Raw genomic sequence first — 21,906 nt, 5'->3', positions numbered from 1 at the left:
GTACAGAGAATCAATCATAGCTGACTGGGAGCAGAGACCTTAGAAGCAGGAGACTGAAAGAAGCCAGTCCCACAGACATTTAAATTTTAACTGAGAAACTGCTGGAAGCCCAATATGAACTAGTTTGAGAATGTAAAACTCTGGGGGGAGGAAGGAAAACAAAAGTTTTATCTCCAGAGTCCCACTAGATTCTCAGGGTAAGACTGGAACACTAAAACAACTCTCAGGGAGGGGAAGTAGAGCATTCTGAAATATGCCCAGACCTCTTTTGTTCTTAACATTTTGCCCTCAAGGGAAAACTATTTTATCAGGGCTTAAGTGACTTGGATTCTACTAAAACCTTTCCAACCTGGGGGAAAGGAAATGCCTAACTTTAGCCCTCTCTCGCCTTCCTGTCTTGTCTAAGGGGAAGGGTGAGCTAAGAAGCACTTGTGAAAGTCACATCCCAGGGATACAGGCTCATTAAAAGTCTGAGACCTAATCACTGGATTATAGGATGCATTTTCTCCATCTGTTCTTTATCACCACATCAATGGGCTCCTGTCTAATAATGGGATTACAGCTAAAAGCACTGCAAGACTCCGACCCTCTTTAAATATAAGTCTGTATAGGGAAACAAAAAGACAACAGGGGAGACAAAAAGGCAATACAGAAAAATGCTACCTCTGAGAGCATAGCTACTCAAACAGAAAATAGAGTTGTTAGTTATCCTAGCCATATAGACATAAAGATCTGCCTCAGTTCTGGCTTTCAACAAAAGATTTCAAGGCATGCTAAAAGGCAGAAAACAAAGTTTGACTAGATGAAGCAAGCATCAGTACCAGACTCAGAATATGGCAGGAATGTTGGAATTATCAAACCTGAACTTTAAAATAACTATGACTAATATGTTAAGAGCTCTCCTGGAAAAAGTAGACAACATGCAAACATAGATTAATGTAAGCAGAGAGATGGAAACTCTTAAGGATCAAATAGAAATGGTAGAAATAAAATACTAAAATAGAAATGAATGCCTGGACACAGCTGAACAAAGAATCAGTGAGCTTGAGGATCAAAAGAAATTTCTAAAACTGAAACACAGAGAAAAACTAATGAAAAAGATGAAACAGAATATCCAAGAACTGTGGGACAGTTACCAAAGGTGTAACATATGTGTCAGGGGATTGCTGGAAGGAAAAAGAGAGAAAGGGACAGAAGAAATGTTTGAAATAATAACATGAGAATTTTCCAAAATTAGTGACAGACACCAAACCAGATATCCAGGAAGCTTAAGAATACCAAACAGGAAAAATAACTAAAAATCTATACCTATGCATATCATATTCAATCAGCAGAGAGCCAAAGACAAAGAAAAAATCCTGAAAGTAATCAGAGAAAAAGAATGGGAGAAAAGAGGATGAGGAATCCATATAAGACTGATACAATTAAGAATGCTCATTTCAGGTTGAAGACTATGAACCAGTTGTGGTACCAATATGCAAGGCTGTTTATTTTTCTTCAGAAATGCCCCGGAGCCTAGGTCTAGTACTGAACAAGACAGACAGCTGGACTAACCTGGGGCTGTAATTCTGCTAGGCAGGCACAGTAGAAGGAGAGTGCTTTATAGGAGTTAAAAGTAATGGCAGGAGTGAGTTTCTGTGTGGCAGCTAAAGGAGGAAGGTAAAGGCAAGAGAATGGGAAACTAATGGTCTTAAAGATGAACAGGAATAGTAATGGGAGAGGGCTGGAAAAATAGATTGTGGTCAGATTGCTGAATGGATGGCATTAAAATTTCAAAAGTAAAATAGTTCTGAGAGATAAGGTGTATTGCCTGGGGTTTCCAAAATGGAGATAAAGGAATTTGAGTGGGATTGGTTTCTGATTTGGATAATTCTTTCCTCTCTCATGTATCAGATAGGTTGCCAGTATCAGGTGAGAGCACAGTGGCAGCAGAAGAGCTATTCAACTCATAAATTAACTCAAGTGGTAAAGAATATCAGATGGTAGATGCATCTTTCTTCTTAGGCTTACACAGGGTCATACCTAATATAACACTTTCTCCTATGATCAAGTGGATCTAATGTCAAAGCATTAGGAAAAAGGCCCACTTTTTCATGAAATAATAATTTTACAAGTGGGTACACATTTGATATATGGAAAACTGGAGAAGTATAGTGTGCATTTATTTCTTTCAGGTTGTCATAAAATTGTGATCTATGATATCAGTGGAGAAGGAAATGATCTATGGGAAGGCAGTTCAACAGGATCTGAATTTCAAAGAAAGTAATAAATGGACAAATAGGAGGCAGAAAAGCCCAAAGGCTCTGGACTTAGTGTTATCATTGTAAGAACACCTCTGCATGCTGAATTTTACTTACATAGCTTTCAAAATGATTCTGTCCTCCCTACAATTAAAGTTGCTTTTATTTCAAGACAAAGAGAATGGGAGCATTTTTGCACTCTGCCTTAATCATGCAGCCTTTTCCTATCACCTTTACTGCCAGAACTTGTGGGTAAAATAAGTGGGTTCCATTTCGATGTTTTCAAGTTCTTTGACCATGTAATGAATATGGTCAATGAGAGAAAGGAAGAGGAACAAAGGCTCTGAACATTTCACAGCCTGGGTAGACAATACCTGAATAACCAAACTAATCTTTAGCCTCTGATTAATTACATCTACACTTAAAATTTTTTTTAAAAACAGACTATTCTTTAGAGAAGTTTTAGATTCACAGCAAATTAAGTTGGAAAGTACAGAGATTTCCCCTACATGTCCTGCATTCCCCATCCCATAGCCTCTCCCACTATACATCTACATTGTTATAATGATATGAAAACAGATGAATTTGACCAGGCACTCACATACATTTATAATGAATGTGGTGATGCATTGTCCAGATGTTCTCTTCAGGCCGGAGATGCTAATTCTCTGAGCTGCTCCTAGTGTTGGCTGCTGATAGCTCACAGTGGGGGTTCCTACCTGGAAACAGTTTTCCAGCCAAATGGAGCTGGCTCCTACCAATTATAAGCCTTTCCGGGGGACTACATGTACACAGTATCTGATTGATATAGGGATACAAAGGCCTGGCTCCTCTGCCTCTCCTTGGGCCATCTGAGGGGCCATCCTAGCTTCACAGCTCCCCATGCATCACAGACCAATTTCTTCTGCCAATCCTTTCCTTACTACTTCATAGCTGTTGCTGTTGAGTCTAAATTAAATCTCTGCATGCAAATCTCTGGGTCAGGGTGTGTTTCCATATGTCTTAAATATGTAATTTCCCAACCATACACAAAATGTTGGTCATGTAGTACTTAAGTGGTAGTAAAAGTATGAGGCTATTATCAGAACATGTAGCTTTATGTTCTAGTTCCACTACTTAATAGCTCTATGACTTTGGGCAAATTAGTTTCTCTGAGCCTCAGGTTCCTCAGCTTTACATGGAAGTAATTTCTTATGAAACAAGGGTTACAATGAGGACCCAAGCAGACATATACCAACACACACACACACACACACCCCACATATAATGTTATATATATATTTTTTTAAGATTTTATTTATTTATTCATGAGATACACAGAGGGAGAGAGAGGCAGAGACACAGGCAGAGGGAGAAGCAGGCTCCATGCAGGAAGCCCGATGTGGGACTCGATCCTGGGACTCCAGGATCACGCCCTGGGCCAAAGGCAGATGCTCAACTGCTGAGCCACCCAGGCGTCCCATAATGTTATATTTTTATGATTGACATGAACTGGCAATTTAAAAAACTAAGCCTAATTATTTTTACACTTAGTTATTTCATTGAAACATTCCATTAGACAGCAAAAGTCAATATTAAGACTATACAAAAAAAATTTATTATTGTCTACTATATGCTTGACCCTGTGCTATGTACTATGTATACAAAGATGAGAGCTTTCTTGACCTCCAGGGATTCCAGACTAGTGTAGAGAGACATTTAAAACAAACAGAGAAGGGAGTGCAAGTATTATATATGCCAAAATGGCAGTAGTATGCCCAGAAAGAATGGGAGGGGTGCTTATTTTTCCAAGGTATCAGAAAAGGCTTCATTAAGGAGTGAACTTTGAGGTGAGAATTTTTTAGGCAAATAATCTTATTCCCAGTAAAGTTTTTTTGAGCACTGACCTTAAAGGATACTTTAAGCACTAAAGGATACTTTAAGCACTTCTAAATAATAACAATTTTAGTGTAACCTATTATAACAACTATTTTGTGTATATCTATTATGCAGAGAATTTTCACAGAAAATTTTACAACTGAGAATTAAGTTTACTTACTGTTATCTTACGAGGACAGTCATTAGAACAGAGACCACTAAGAACTGTGGAAAAATAAGAAGAGGCCATTATTACTGATATAACCTAAGCTCATATTTAAAATGAACTCTAATTTTCCCCCTATAATCTATTAATATGCTCTACTGAGTCATAATCACAAGCAGAAACCAATTCAATTCCTTTGGATTTGAGTAAATCAAGTTTCTTGAAAGTTGTTCACTTTCTACCGATATTTTAAAAGCCTTTATTAAGCAGTTAAGATGCTGTTTTGTGAAATATATAGTGAGATAATTAATTATAGTTATATCATACCATACTTGTTGACTCTATTTTCCAAGCTGTTAGCTAAATTCTAAGGATGACTTAGAATCTGATATAGAAGTGCCAAATGCAAACCAATTAAATTGTATATGGAGAAAAACACATTTAGCATTTTATATCTCAAATTAGACTTTTTCCACTTATCTAGTCAAAGTTTCTGGGTCAAAGATTTTGGGCACTCTTGATTACTATTATGGAGAGAATACAACTATAGAAGAATTGATGAGTCTACAACAAATATCCAAAAGTAATTTAATGACATGTTTATTCTATAATCACCAAGAAAGAAAAGGTTAGAATGTCTGAATATTCTTTGTATAAGTAACATGAGTTTTGAAACATAATTATATTACCACCCCTTCATGTGAAGTGACATCTTTGTAAGAAAGTGGACATTATGTGTGCTATTAAATGTTATGCATTAGAGATGGCTGACATTTGTGCTCAGTAAGCATGGATTATCTCAATAATAATTATAAATATTTGTTAACTCAAACATATTTATAAGAAAAGGGTACCTTACATTTATTTATATTCTATGAATGTCAAATGACAATCATTATAATAAAAATACCCAGGCCGGGTATTTAAAGTATAGGCAAACTTTAAAAAGTATATATAAAGATACCAAAAAAATGAGCATGACATACTTCATCACAAAGGAAGATACTTGTTCATTTGCTATAATACATTTACGTGAACTACAATCTGAGGAAACAGTTAAATAAGTGTCTTGCATTTGAAAAACAGTTTTCAATGTTTAAGTTTCTTACCCCAGCATGACACCCGTTCTCACTCTTTTATTCTCTCAACTTTCTAAGCCCTAATGTCTCCCCCTCCTTTGTTTCTCTTCCTTCAACTCCAGACAGATATGGTACTTCTTTTTTTCTTGTTGCAAAATGATTTTCATAAACTTTACTTTAAACCATTATCTTGCTGAATAATAATTATTTTCTCACAAGTCTGTCATTGTACTAGTATGTAAGCTCTGCATCATTTTATCCTTATTTTCTCAGGGCCTAACCCAGTGTATTTGCTCAATAATACTTGTTGAAGGAGGAAAAAGATGGATTATTCAGTAAATGGTAGTAGATAATTGGCTACTTGGAGGAAAATAAAGTTAGATTTTAACTCAATGTAAAAAATTACATTTGGCAAGGACACAAATAATATAAAGAACTCTTGTCTTTTAATAATAGAAAGACAACTCAATTAAAAAATGGGCAAAGGATCTGGATAGGCATTTCTCCAAAGAAGATATAGAGATATACAAAGCTCATGAAAAGATGCTCAGCATCATTAATAAACCAAAACCACAATGCAATGCACATTTGCAATATCCAAGAGGTGGAAGTAACCCAAATAAATGTCCAACAGATGAATGGAAGTAAATAAAATGTGGTATATACATACAATGGAACATTATTCGGCTTTAAAAAAGAAATCCTGTCACATATCACAACATGGATGAACCTTGAGGACATGATGCTAAGTGAAACAAGCCAGTCACAAAAAGCCAAATACTATATGATTCCATTTATATAAGGTGTCTAAAGTAGTCACATTCCTAGAAACAAAAAGTAGAATGGTGGTTCCCAGGAGTTAAGGTGAGGAGAAGAGGGGCAGTTGTTAAAAGGGTAAAGAGTTTCAGATTTGGAGATCTGTTTTACAACAATGTGAATATACTTAACATTGCCCACTGTACATTTAAAAATGGTTAAGATGGTAGAAAACAAAACAAATGAAATAAACTCTCAACATACCATTCCACACCCATTAAGATGGGTACAATCAAAAAGTCGGGTAATAACCAATGTTGGTGAGGATACAGAGAAATGGGATTCCTCACACATTTCTGGTGTGGACATAAATGGTTCAGCTGGTTTGGAAAACAATCTAGCAATTCCTTAAAAGGATTAACACAGAGTTTCCATTTAATTCAGCAGTTCCATTCCTATGTATATCTCAAGAAATATTAAAATAGAGAAATTAAAATATATGTCCATATGAAAGCTTGTAAGTTAATGTTCATGGTGGTTTATTTGTAATAGCCAAAATTCATCAACTGATGGATGAACAAGATGTGGTATATTCATATAATGGAATATTATTTGGCAATTAAAAGGAATATAGTATTGGTAATGCTACATGAATGGTCTTGAAAACATGGTAAGTGAAAGAAGTCAGTCACAAAAGACCACACTTTATATAATTCCATTTGTAGGAAATATAGGATAGGCAAATATATGGACACAGGAAGTAATGGTGGCCTAGTGCTGGGGTGGGATGGGGCGGGGATAGTGGGTTTAAGGTGATGACTAAAGGGCATAGGGTATTTATTTATTTATTTATTTATTTACTTTTTCATTCATTCATTCATTCATTTATATAAATATATTTTTTAAAGATTTTATTTACTTATTCATGACAGACACAGACAGAGAGAGGCAGAGACACAGGCAGAGGGAGAAGTAGGCTCCATGCAGGGAGCCCGATGTGGGACTCGATCCTGGGACTCCAGGATCACACCCCGGGCCGAAGGTGGCGTTAAACCAACTGGGCCACCAGGCTGCCCGGGCATGGGGTTTCTTTTAGGGTAATAAACATTTCTAAAATGGATTGTGGTGATTGCACAATTCTGTGAATATACTCAAAGCGACTGAAGTGGGTGAATAGATTGGTATGTGAATTATATCTCAAAGCTGTTACAATACTGAAAAGACATAAAAATTTAAAAACTAGGGGCACCTAGGTGGCTCAGTGGTTGAGCAGATGTGTCTGCCTTTGGCTTAGGTCATGATTCGGGGGTCCTGGGATTGAGTCCTGCATCAGGCTCCCTGTGGGAGCCTGCTTCTCTCTCTGCCTTTGTCTCTGCCTCTCTCTCTGTGTCTGTCATGGATATAATAAATAAACTCTTAAAAAAATTAAAAACTAATGTTTCAGCAAAGCACTCTTTAAAAGAGCTCACTAAAAAAAATTAAAAAAATAAATAAAAGAGCTCACAAAAAAATGATAAGGGGGTAAACGTCATTTTCTATTTTTATTTATTTTATTATTATTATTTTTAATAATAAATTTATTTTTTATTGGTGTTCAATTTGCCAACATACAGAATAACACCTAGTGTTCATCCCGTCAAGTGCCCCCCTCAGTGCCTGTCACCCATTCACCCCTACCCCCCACCCTCCTCCCCTTCCACCACCCCTAGTTCGTTTCCCAGAGTTAGGAGTCTTCCATGTTCTATCTCCCTCTCTGATATTTCCTACCCATTTATTCTCCCTTCCCTTCTATTCCCTTTCACTATTATTTATATTCCCCAAATGAATGAGAACATATAATGTAAACGTCATTGTAAACATACATTACAAAGCCATACCATTGGTCATATACAAAGACCTTCTAGGTATGTGTTCAAAGATGATGATCCAATAGAAAACAAAGGATATCAAGAAGCAATATCCAAAAGAGAAGATGTAAATAATCAAAGCCATAAATGAAAACACTCAACCTCACCAGTCAGGGGGAAAAAAAATCATTTTATACCTAACAGGCAAAAAATAAAAGACCAAGTAAAATATCTGTAGGAAAAACAATAAAATCAAAGATAAATGACAAACTAGGAAAAATATTTACAACACATATAACAAAGGATTAACTTCCCTAATATATACTACAGTGCATTTATAAATAAGATAATGAAAAAGGACAAGGACGGTTTGTAAAAATAAAAATACAAATGACTCTTAGACCTATGAAAAGATACTGAATTTATTTACTATAAGAAAAATGCAAAATAACATAGACAATAAATTCCTTTTACTTATGTGACTGGCAAAAATCAAAGAGTTTAATAACGCATTGGTTGGTGAGGGTGTTAGGAAATACATATTCTTATATACTGTAGATGAAAGTGTAAATTGATACAATTTCTATGAAGGGACATCTGTTAAAATAAAAACTTATAAAGTTCAAAACTAGGCAGAATTAATCTGTGGTGCTGGAAATTAAAATAGTAGTTACTTTAGGCAAAGTGGGTTAGTAACTAATAGAGCAGCATGAGGAAGCTTCTGGTTGCTGGTTATGTTTCTTGATCTGGGTATAATTACATGGGTATGTTTTATTTTGTGAAAATTTACAGGCCTGTGTACTTAGATATACTTTTCTGTATGTATTTTCAATAATTATTTATTTAAAACATTCACTTTTTAAAAAAAATATTTATTTATTTATTATTTATGATAGACATAGAGAGAGAGAGAGAGGCAGAGACACAGGAGGAGGGAGAAGCAGGCTCCATGCCAGGAGTCTGACGCGGGACTCGATCCCGAGACTCCAGGATCGCGCCCTGGGCCAAAGGCAGGCGCTAAACCACTGAGCCACCCAGGGATCCCCAAAACATTCACTTTTTTAAAAAATATTTTTTTATTTACTTGACAGAGAGAGCACAAGTAAGGGAAGTAACAGGCAGAAGAAGAGGGAGAAGCAGACTCCCCACTGAACAAAGAGCCTGATGTGGAACTCGATCCTAGGATCATGATTTGAGCTGAAGGCAAATGCTTAACTGACTGGGCCACCAAGGCACCCCTCACATATTGTTTTTTTAATAATTACATTTTTGGAAATTTATCCTATAGGATGTTCTCTGTGCATTATTTATAATAATAAGGGACTGAGATAGCCTGATTTCTATTTTAAAATAACTCATTAAATTATGTTGTATCCATACTATGTGATACTATTCAGTAGTTAAAATATTGAGGCAGCTCTAGATTATATTGCTGTGGTACAGTCTCTAAGATATCTTGTTAAGTGGAGAAAGCAAAGCCTAGAACAACCATTTATGTAAAATAGAAGTATATACATAAACTATCTTTGAGAGACATAAAGTTGTCTTTGGGAAAGGAATTGCACCACTGGGAGACAGGTGAAAGGGAGATGACTAATCACCATATACTTTTGTACTTTTTTTTTTCTTCATATTTGCATGTATTACTTACCTTAAAAAAACCAAATTTATTACCGAAATAAAAATTTAGACCTCTCAGATGAATATATGCTAAATTGGATAGTGTCATATGCTGGTGGGTATGTAAATGCCTGTATCTTTTGGGAATGGTGATTTGGTATTACCTATTAACATTAAAAGCACAGCCCTTCAACTTACTGATTTCATGTCTGTGAAATAATGGAAACCACCTACATATCCACTGAGAGAAAATACTGGGTAAATTTTGGAACATGTACAGTATTATGGAATGACATGGAGTTATTAAAGAATGAAGGACATCTGGACTCTTTCCATATCCTGGCTATTGTGGACATTGTTGCTATAAACATTAGGATGCATGTGCTCCTTCGAATCACTATGTTTGTATCCTTTGGATAAAAAAAAAAAGAATGACATCTTGCCATTTGCAATGACATGGATGGAACTAGAAGGTATTATGCTAAGTGAAGTAAGTCAGAGAAAGACAAACACCATATGATTTAATTCATATGTGGAATTTAAGATATAAAACATGAACACAGGGGAAGGGAAGGAAAAATAAAAAAAAAGACCATTATCAGAGAGGGAGACAAACTATAAGAGACTCTTAACTCTAGGAAACAAACTGAGGGTTGCTGGGGGAGGATGGTGGAGGGATGGGGTAATTGGGTGATGGGCATTAAGGAGGGCATTTGATACAATGAGCACTGGGTGTTATAAGCAACTGATGAATCACTAAATTCTACCTCTGAAACAACAACTACTACTACTACTACTACTACTACTACTACTACGACTACTACTACTACTATGACTACTACTTACTAAAACAGCTGCTCCTTCATTCTCCCCAAACTCCCAATTAAGAATGAAGGAGACCTATACGTGCTGACTTGAAAGAGTGTTTATACTCTTGCTGAGAAAAAAAAAAGAAAAACAAGATGCAGGTAAACATGTTTAGTAAGATTCTATTTACAAATTATGTGTTGGATGAATCTCACAGACATAATGCTGAGTGAAGAAACCAGAGGCAGGGCACCTGGGTGGCTCAGTGGTTGAGCATTTGCCTTTGGCCCAAGTAGTGATCCTGGGGTCCTGGGATCCGCGTTTCACATCAGGCTCCTCACAGGGAACCTGCTCTTCCCTCTGCCTCTCTCTGTGTCTCTCATGCATAAATAAATAAAATCTTAAAAAAAAAGAAAAAAAAGAAAAAGAAACCAGAGGCAAAGACTACAGTTCTGTATGCTTGCTTTTATATGACATTCAAAAAAGGGAAAATGAATCTGTGGTGACTGATATCAGAACAGTGGATACACTTTTGCGTGGAGTACTGCCTGGGATGGGAGACCTTCTGTGGTACCGCAAATATTTTATCTTGATCTAAGGGGGTATACCTATGTAAAATTTCACTAAGCTGTAGACTTTTACCATTTTTCTTAACCCCATTTCTCCTACAAGCTTACAACAGTGTATTATTTTATTTTTAAAAGATTATATATAAAATATATATAAAGATTACATAATCTCTTATATAAACTAACTTCTCTCTCTCTTCTCTCTTGTCTATTGGTTTTGTTTCTCTGGAGAACCCAGACTAATACAGTAAGTTTCTGTTTTTATTGGTCATTGACAATCTCTGCTCTTTGCCATATCTGTCCACTCATCAATGGATACTATTGATATTCTCCCTGAAGGTGATTTAATTTCTACTTCTTACTATCTGCTCATTCTCTATTCCTATCAACATGGCCTTCTACCTGAAATGCTGTGCCACTATCCATTTTGATTGTTCCACCTTTTTGGAACTTCTTGCCTATCATTTTCACAGAAACCTTCTTTGATCTTAATAATCTTATAGAACATATAATTCAAATATAAAGCAGTTTTCACTGGTTTTTAGCTATAGTACATGCATATATCTTCCTCTTTCAAGTAGACAGATTCCTGTTAGCAATAAATACTAGTTACATAAATGGATAGATCTTTACTGAATAAAACTGAGTAGTAGTAAAAAGCCAAGACAATAATGCACTTTGTGGAAGAACATACTGTGTGGTGACTCAAAGTGCTAATAAACAGATCTATTTCCAAAACCACCTTCAAACACACACACACATATTTGAGATATAATTCACATTTTGAGATAGCATTCACTCATTTATAGTGTTCTATTCAGTGGTTTTTAGTGTATTCCCAGAGCTGTACAATCATTACCACAATCACTCTTCATCACTTCTAAAAAGAAACCCTGTATCCTTTAGCTATCATGCTCCAGTCCTCCTATTCCCACCCTCAGTCCAAAGCAACCACCATAATCTTCTGTGTCTACATACTTTTCTGAATATTTTGAGGATATTATAGAAGAAATTCAAAAATGTAGAGAAGAAAATAAAAGTCACTTGTGATCCAACCATCCAGATATCGTTACCAATTTGTTGTAAGATATCAACACTGTCATAGACTAAATGTGTCTCCACAAAGTCCTTATGTTGAAGTACTAATGTCTGGTGCTGCCATATTTGGAGATGGAGCCTCTATGGAAAAAATGTTAAATGAGTTTATAAGGCGGCATCTGAGTAGTTCAGACGGGTAAGCACCTGCCTTTGCTCAGGTCATAATCCCAGGTCCTGGAATTGAGCCCCACATTGGACTCTCTGCTCAGAGGAAAGCCTGCTTCTCCCTCCCCCTCTGCCTGCTGCTGTCCCTGCTTGTACTCTTTCCCTCTGTGTGTGTGTGTGTCACATAAATAAAAGTTTTTTTTTTTTTTTAAATAAAAGAGTTCATAAGGGTGAAGTACTAATCTGATGGATTAGTGTTCTTATAAGAAGAGACATGAGAGAGCTTACTCTCTCTCACTCACTGCACGTACAAAGTGGAGATCATGTGAGCACCCAAGGAGATGGAGGCCACCTATAAGCCAAGAGGCCTCACAATGAAACCTACTTTGCTGGCACCTTTATCTTGGAATTCCCAGTCTCTAGACTACGAGAACCAAATTTCTGTTGTTTAAGCTGCCCAGCCTGTATATGACACTTTGTTATGGCAGACTGAGATTAACATACAAATAAAATAATTTACATATGTGAAATCATGCTACACATAATTTTTAATCTTTTTGGTTAACATAATCCAGTCTTTTCCTACATTATTAAATATGTTTCTATCACATAACTTCAGTATTCCACTGCATGTATGGATAAATATATGCATAAAAATACATACCCATTCTTATTAGGACATTTAGGTTCTCCACTCTATAATCCATCTTTTTCTCCTCTTATAAATACCACTGGAAAGATCATCTTTACAGACATGGTACATTATACACAAATCTCTGGCAAATCTCTGATAATTTTCTTGGGATAACTGTATAGAATTAGAATTCTTTCTGGGTTTAATCTTAAAGTTTTTGGTGTGTATACTGAAATCATCCTTCAGAAAGGCTATCAAGCATCTTTTTAGTAAACATTCATTGATCTTCTGGTAAGTGCCAAACTCTGAACAGGAATTTGCTTTCATATATGCTCTTGCTCACAGAAAGATTGTGAGTTACCTTTAGTTGCTCCCCTGCCCCCAACTTTCTTTTTTTAGAAAAGGAAACTGAAGCTTGGGCTAGTATATCCACTCAAGGTCACAAAACAAATGGAGCTCTTATGAAAGAACATGTGGCCACTAGTCACTAACTCATTTAAAAAACACATTATCCTACTTTTACAGGAGATGGAAAAATCGATGAACCAGTAGATTATTTTATTTTCTGTATAGGATAAATTGTCTGTGTCTTGGTTAGCATAGTTGAGAGTATTTACTCAAAATGATATAATACTATGTTTCATTTTGTATAGAGCAAGCCAAAATCTGGGTTCCTGTATCTATTTCTGTTTTTTACAAGATCTCCTCTGTCAAACTTGAAGTTTGATACTATAAGCAATAGGATCAAGATACATATCACACATATATATTATACATACATATGTCTTATAAAAGGAGATGTCTACATAATACAGATAGAATATGTATTTCCTTGTTTTTACAGGCATAATGTAAGAAGAAGAAATGGTAATAATCCTTGAGCCTAATCAATACTCTGGTTGATAATATTATTTAGTTAGGAATTCAGGACTCCTAAACACTGTTTTAAAGGCTAACCTATTCTTAGCCTGAAATTATTACTTCATCTACAGAACAATTTGACTTTTTTCCAGTGACATCAACCTAATAACTGCAGCAGGTATGGCAGACTTAGACTGTATGGTTTCTGGGCTCTACTAGCTCTATATATGTGACACGAAGCAGAAAAAATGTCTTTAGCTAGTTTCAGTAATTATACTGCTTTCTCAAAGTAGAATTTTACTTTTAGCTTTGGCTTTACCACTAAATCCTTTTGTTTTCCCTTTAGATTTCCAATCAGAAAAAAAGGACATGCCTACTCACATACACACTTTTATCTTCTCTTGAGTTAATAAAATAATAGTTTAAAAAAGTCTGAAAAGCATTAGGTTTCTTCAAATGTGTAGGCTGTATTAGGAAAAATTTTATTTTTATTTCTCTACTATATTTTTCTGTATAAAATGTGACAGACTCATCAATTCAGTTTAAACTATAGCTTATTAAAATTACACACAACTGCAAAAAGAAAGGGAGAACTGAATTGAATGCTGCTGAGAAACACAATATAGCATATGCTTTATGCTTGTGTTAGTAGTTCATCTTATTAATAAGGGTTTTTTTTTTAGTATATCAGATTAATTATACCAAGTTTACAGGTCATGAATGTTCATCAAGAATAAATCCAAAAGCGACTATTTGATATTAAGACTGGCTAAAATCAAGAAGCTTTTGCACAGCAAAGGATACAGTCAACAAAACTCAAAGACAACCTACAGAATGGGAGAAGATATTTGCAAATGACATATCAGATAAAGGGCTAGTTTCCAAGATCTATAAAGAACTTATTAAACTCAACACCAAAGAAACAAACAATCCAATCATGAAATGGGCAAAAGACATGAACAGAAATCTCACAGAGGAAGACATAGACATGGCCAACATGCATATGAGAAAATGCTCTGCATCACTTGCCATCAGGGAAATACAAATCAAAACTACAATGAGATACCACCTCACACCAGTGAGAATGGGGAAAATTAACAAGGCAGGAAACCACAAATGTTGGAGAGGATGCGGAGAAAAGGGAACCCTCTTACACTGTTGGTGGGAATGTGAACTGGTGCAGCCACTCTGGAAAACTGTGTGGAGGTTCCTCAAACAGTTAAAAATATACCTGCCCTACGACCCAGCAATTACACTGTTGGGGATTTACCCCAAAGATACAAATGCAATGAAACGCCGGGACACCTGCACCCCGATGTTTATAGCAGCAATGGCCATGATAGCCAAACTGTGGAAGGAGCCTCGGTGTCCAACGAAAGATGAATGGATAAAGAAGATGTGGTTTATGTATACAATGGAATATTACTCAGCTATTAGAAATGACAAATACCCACCATTTGCTTCAACGTGGATGGAACTGGAGGGTATTATGCTGAGTGAAGTAAGTCAGTCGGAGAAGGACAAACATTATATGTTCTCATTCATTTGGGGAATATAAATAATAGTGAAAGGGAATATAAGGGAAGGGAGAAGAAATGTGTGGGAAATATCAGAAAGGGAGACAGAACGTAAAGACTGCTAACTCTGGGAAACGAACTAGGGGTGGTAGAAGGGGAGGAGGGCGGGGGGTGGGAGTGAATGGGTGACGGGCACTGGGTGTTATTCTGTATGTTAGTAAATTGAACACCAATAAAAAAAAAAAAAAAAAAAGACTGGCTAAAATCCATAATATCAGCTCCTTTCAGGCACCCTATTCATACAGTACAAGAAATTTCATCAAGTGTGTGAGCCAGAGTAAAATGTGGGTGGGGGCAAAAGACTTCACTTCTCTGTTTCACAGTTTTAGAAAAATCTTTAAAATAATATGGTTGGATAAAATCATTTATAATGTTTATAAAAACTCCCATATCCTATGATTCCAAACTGGGTTTTATCTTGCTAGTAGATAGTTTCAGGTGCTGACCACTCTGCCCCAGCACAGAAGAAGTGGTCTGGTTTTAAAGAGTGCTTTAAGTTTGTTCATGTATGTCAGAAATGCAGAGCAAAACCAGGAATATAACTTATTTTATAATCTAATTTTCTGTCTTCTCTTTCCCTAATATGCAAGATTATATAGTATTTTAAAAAGTTATACATTCTAATGTGTTTCCACTAAAAATGATCATATGTAGGTACTATTATATGAGACAATCCATGTAAAACACTTGATGGAGGGCCTGGTACATGATAAACAACAAATATTAGCTACTGTAGCTTTTTTTTTTTAAATGAATCGATTCTGTAATTCTGGATTATAGTATTTAGAAGTATCAGTTTTTACTGCCACAGCTTCTTTCGGTATGCCTGAAACTTTGGTAACCACCAGAAGCTAGCAGAGAATGCTCAGGGCTCATAATATTTATATCTAATAAGTGGCAAAGGGCATAACTTTTTAAAAATACCTTTCCAGATTTTCCAAATGTTTTATTTGGCTGCCTTATTTGTAATCAGAAAATAAGTGCTAAGTCAAAACTTTACCACTAAAAAAAGGATAATGCCTTAAAATTCTCTTGCATAATCAAGGAAATAAAAGGGAGGACTCTGATGGTGTTTTTACAAATGTCACCAGAAATTATAATTTTAAGACTCCATAACGTCAAGCTTAAGAACAAGTAAAAAGTACCAGTAATCTATTAATCCATTGTAAGAATGTAATTTCCCCAGTGACATCAGAATAAAAACTCCATCTACTGTGCTTTAGTCAGGGGAAAAAAAACCCCAACAAACCAAAAATCTACTCCTAAATGCTTCAAGGCATAATTTATTATCATTTCAGCAAAAGCTCACTTCCTAGAAGGGAGAGTTATACTGTTTATATAAAACTATACTGTTTTAAGTAAAACATTGTTCTTAAGCAACTGTAACAATTGGGAAGGTGTGCTAAAATAAAGAGCCCCTATGAAAAATGAAATTTCACAGGGCAGATACTGGTATACAATTCCAGCCTTCCACTATTTGTATTTTTCACTACTGTGAGCCTGTTGAAGTATCTGTGTTGTTCATTTTAAGTGTCAATAAATGGTTTCCTACTAACCAGCTGATCTTTGCTAAACCACAGTCTAATTTTTAGAAGTTTAAGAATTTTATCCATTTCATAAACTTTTGTAAATTACTAGTATGTATTTCTGACCATATTACAAAATCCTATGTAGATTTATTGTAACATTTTATAATACCTTTTCAAATAAACTGTTTTAAAAAGTAATTTCTAATACCCTTAGACTTTTAAAACTATAGTTATTATAAAAAGATTAATGGAATTTGGAAGATAGCCTATTCACAGAATTAAATGAAAACCTGTAATTAAAATACTTAATGAGCTATTTGAAATACTGGATACTAGTAGATTAGTTTAAAACATGACTAATGGGATGTAGAATTCCTAAATTTTCTTTAAAATGACAATGCCTAGGGTCTTTTTTCTTCTTCTTCTTTTTTTTTTTTTAAAGATTTTTTAAAGTATCCTCTCCACCCAATGTGGGGCTTCAACTCACAACCCCAAGACCAAGAGTTGCATGCTCAACAGACTAAGCTAGCTAGGTGCCCTGACAATGCTTAGGATCTTAAGATTTCATGTTAAAACACATTATATGTTATAGCTCACGTATTCTTAAAGATATTTAAGGTATAGCTTTGTGATTCAGTTTATATTAGCTACTTCACACAAATGTCAAAAACAAAAAATAGCAATAATCATGCGTAAGTACTGTAACACTAAACCATGGTGTAGGTTGGGAGAAGGATGAGTAGAATAAAGTCAAAGCTATAAAGGTCAGTACTGTATAATGGTTTTAGTAGCATTTAAAATGAAAAATCCAGTGCTGTGAGGCTCTCCTCTGGGGGAGGGTAGCAAGTCCAGCCTTGCTGGGTCCTTTAAGATTTGGACTTTTAAATCCCAGCCATATGCCAGAGATAAAACACAGGAGAACTGTGTTGCTAAGTATACCCATGCCCTGGCACAGACAGATTGAGGGTGGGGATATGTAAGAGCCCTGGGCCACAGGAGGGGAGATTGCTCGCTTTTCTGTGGGGGCTTCCTGAGCAGAGGCAGCTGAGAGTTCCCCTCTCTGGGGTCAAGAGGGATAGATGATACCATCTTCCATGCCCCCTGCTCTGCCCCACCCACCAGCATGGTGGGACTTCAGTGAGCAATACAGAGCCCCTAGTGGGCGCTGGAGCCAGTCACACCAAACCCAGGTCTCCTGTTGCCCTGCAGGACCATCACTACTAGGGCAAGTCTGACTGAGCCAACGTGGCAGGCCGCATCTCCTTTAGAGGACCAATACAGCACTCCTGTACTCCCCATATGTGTCAAAGATACATGATCATAGAGTGCTCCTAAGGGTCAGCTTCAGCTCTAGGGGAACAGGACCAGGCTTCCCCCCATTTTTTTCTTTGGAATCAGGCTTATAGTTTCTCATTTTTTGGATCAGGCTTTTTTTTTCTTTCTTTCTTTTCCTTCTCAATCAGGTTATAATTTTTTATCTGTTTGCTTTTTTTTTGGGTCCCTTTTCCTTTTCTCTTTTTTTGGACCAGGTTTGTGTTTCTATTTTAATCAGGCTTATCTGAACAAACAGATCAGAACACACCTACTTAAAGGCCAAAACACTCCCCACTGCAAGCAAAGAGGAACCCTGTAGAGGACTGACGTGGGAAAGAGCAGCCACAACACAGCAGCAGAATGCACACAGCATATACCAGAAACACTTCCTGAAGTTCCTGGGCAGTGCCTTCTTTTTAATACAGCATTACTCTCAGGAGCAGGAGATGTAACAAGTTTTCATATATATTCAAAAGACAGAAATTTAGCAAAGATGACAAGACAGAGGAATTCTCCCCCTCCAAAAAAGATCAAGAAGAAATCATAGACATAGACTTGCTCAAAACATATATAAGCAATATATCTAAACAAGAATTTAGAACAACAGTTATAAGAATACTAGCTGGGTTTTGAAAAAATGTAGAAGACACCAGAAACTTGCTGCAGAGATAAAAGACCTAAAAACTTGTGAGGCTGAAATAAAAAATTCTGTAACTGAGATGCATAACCCACAGGATATAATTACAACAAGATGGGAGAAGCAGGGGAATGAATAGGTGACATGAAGATAAAATTATGGAAAATAATGAACCAGAAAAGGAGAGGAAAAGAAAACTATTAGATCACAAATATAGATTTAGGGAAGTCAGCAATTCCATAAAGTGAAATAATATCTATATCATAGAAGTCCCACAAGAAGAGTAAGAAAAATGGGCAGAAGATTTATTTGAACAAAATACAGCTGCAACCTTCCCTAATATGGGGAAGGAAACAAGCATCCAAATTCAAGAAGCACAGAGAACTCCCCTTAAAATGAACAAAAAGACACAAACACCAATATATATCACAGTGAAACTTGTAAGATACTAAGAGAGAATTCTGAAAGCAGTTAGGATTAAAGATCCTTAACCAAAAAAGGTAGACACATAGGTTTAGCAGCAGACCTACCCACAGAAACTTGGCAGGCCAGAAGAAAGTGGCAATGTGCTAAATGGAAAAAATATGCAACTAAGGCTGTCATTCAGAACAGAAGGAGATAAAGAGCTTCTAAGACAAGCAAAAACTAAGGGAGTTCATGAACACTAAATTAGCTCTGCAAGAAATATTAAAGTGAACCCTTTGAGCAGGAGAGAGAGACCCAAAGCAACAAAGACTAGAAAGGAACAGAGACAATATACGGTAACAGTGACTTTACAGGTAATACAATGCCACTAAATTCATATCTATCAATAATCACTCAGAATGTAAATGGACTCAATGCTCCAATTAAAACACAGAGGGTATCAGAATGGATAAAAAAACAAGACCATATGCTTGCTGCTTATAAGAGACTCATTTTATTTTTTTTATTTTTTATTTTTTATTTTTTTAAAGATTTTATTTATTTATTCACAGAGTCAGAGATAGAGAGAGAGAGGCAGAGACACAGGCAGAGGGAGAAGCAGGCATCATACAGAGAGCCTGATGTGGGACTCGATCCAAGGGTCTCCAGGATCATGCCCTGGGCTGCAGGCGGCGCTAAACCGCTGCGCCACCGGGGCTGCCCCGAGACTTATTTTATTTTATTTTATTTTATTTTATTTTATTTTATTTTATTTTATTTATTTTATTTTTTTATTTATGATAGTCATAGAGAGAGAGAGAGAGAGAGAGAGAGAGAGAGAGACAGAGGACAAAGGGAGAAGCAGGCTCCATGCACAGGGAGCCCGACGTGGGATTCGATCCCGGGTCTCCAGGATCGCGCCCTGGGCCAAAGGCAGGCGCCAAACCGCTGCGCCACCCAGGGATCCCCCGAGACTAATTTTAGATCCAAAGATACCTCCAGATTGAAAGTGAGGGGTGGAGAACAATCTATCATGCTAAGGGACATCAAAAGAAAGCTGGAGTAGCCCTCCTTATATCAGACAAACCAGATTTTAAACCAAAGACTGTAATAAGAGATGAAGAAAGGCATCTTATAATAAAGAGGTGTATCCAATAAGAAGATCTAACAATTGTAAATATTTATGCTCCCAATTTGGGAGCAGCCAAATATACAAATCAATTAATAACAAACTTAAAGAAACTGATAACAACCCAATAATAGTAGAAGATTTTAACACTCCACTCGAAGCAACAGACATACTATCTAAGCAGCAAATCAATAAGGAAACAATGGCTTTGAATGATACCCTGGACCAGATGCACTTAACAGATATATTCAGAGCATTTCATCCTAAAGCAGCAGAATATACATTCTTTTTGAGTGCACACAGAACACTCTCCAGAATAGATCACATACTGGATCACAAATCAGACCTCAACCGGTACAAAAAGATTGAGATCATACCATGCATATTTTTAGACCACAATGTAACTAGAAGTCAATCACAAGAAAAAATTTGGAAAGACCATAAATACATGGAGGTTAAACATCCTACTAAGACTGAATGGGGGTCAGCCAGGAAATTAAGGAAGAAATAAAAAATACATAGAAGCAAATGAAAGTGAAAACATAACTGGTCCAAAACCTTTGGGATGCAGCAAAGGCAGTCCTAAGAGGCAAGTATATTGCAATACAGGCCTTCTTCAAGAAGCAAGAAAAGTTTCAAATTCACAATCTAACCTTACAACTAACAGAACTGGAAAAAGAACAGTCAATAAAGCCTAAACTGAGAAGGAGGAGGAGGAGGAGGAGAAGCAGGAGGAGGAGGAGGAAGAGGAAGAGGAGGAGGAAGAAGAATAATAAAGGAGGGAAATAATAAAGATTAGAGCAGAAATCAATAGCATAGAAATTAAAAAAAAAACAAACCCAACAGAAGAACAGATCAATGAAACTAGGAGCTGGTATACTGAAAGAACTAACAAAATTGATAAACCCCTGGCCAGACTTATTTTTTTTTTTAATTTTATTTATTTATTCGAGACATGGAGAGAGAGGCAGAGACACAAGCAGGCTCCTCACAGGAAGCCCTATGCGGGACTCGATCCCAAGACCCGGGGATCATGCCCTGAGCCAAAGGCAGATGCTCAACCTCCTGAGCCAGCCAGGCATCCCTAGCCAGACTTATCAAAAAGAGAAAGGACCCAAATAAATAAGCCCATGAATGAAAGAGGTGAGATCACAACCAACACTGCAAAAATACAAACAATTCTAAGAGAATATTATGAGCAATTATATGCCAACAAATTGGGCAATATGGAGGAAATGGATAAAATCCTAGAAATATATAAACTACCAAAATTAAAACAGGAAAAAATAGAAAATCTGAACAGACTCATAACCAGCAAAGAAACTGAATCAGTAATAAAAATCTCCCAGCAAACAAGAGTCCAGGGCAAGATGGCTTCCCAGGGGAATTCTACTAAACAATTAAAGAATTAATACCTATTCTTCTCAAATTGTTCCAAAAAATAGAAATGGAAGGAAATCTTCCAAACTCATTCTACGAGCCAGCATTACCTTGATTCCAAAACCAAAGACCCCACCAAAAGGAGAATTATAGACGAATGTCCTGACGCAACCATCTCAACAAGATACAAGCTAATCCAATCCAACAATACATTAAAAGGATTATTCACTACCACCTAGTGGGATTTATTCCTGGGCTGCAGGGGTGGTTCAATATCTGCAAATCAATGTGATACA

General features: G+C 36.4%; 1 protein-coding gene across 1 annotated transcript in view; it reads right to left on the bottom strand.

The window, feature by feature from the left end:
• ITFG1 (integrin alpha FG-GAP repeat containing 1) overlaps nt 1–21,906 on the bottom strand; it is a 143,607-nt gene that overhangs the window by 59,482 nt on the left and 62,219 nt on the right. Inside the window, exon 5 of the mRNA XM_038531139.1 lies at nt 4,279–4,322. Within this exon, the coding sequence (XP_038387067.1) occupies nt 4,279–4,322 (44 nt within the window). The remainder of the gene's footprint in view (nt 1–4,278; nt 4,323–21,906) is intronic.

Source organism: Canis lupus, chromosome 2 (genome assembly GCF_011100685.1).
Source record: "Canis lupus familiaris isolate Mischka breed German Shepherd chromosome 2, alternate assembly UU_Cfam_GSD_1.0, whole genome shotgun sequence".
NCBI classification, from domain to species: Eukaryota; Metazoa; Chordata; class Mammalia; order Carnivora; family Canidae; genus Canis; species Canis lupus.
Note: the sequence above shows the minus strand (reverse complement) of the source record. Positions and strands in the feature narration are given on the sequence as shown.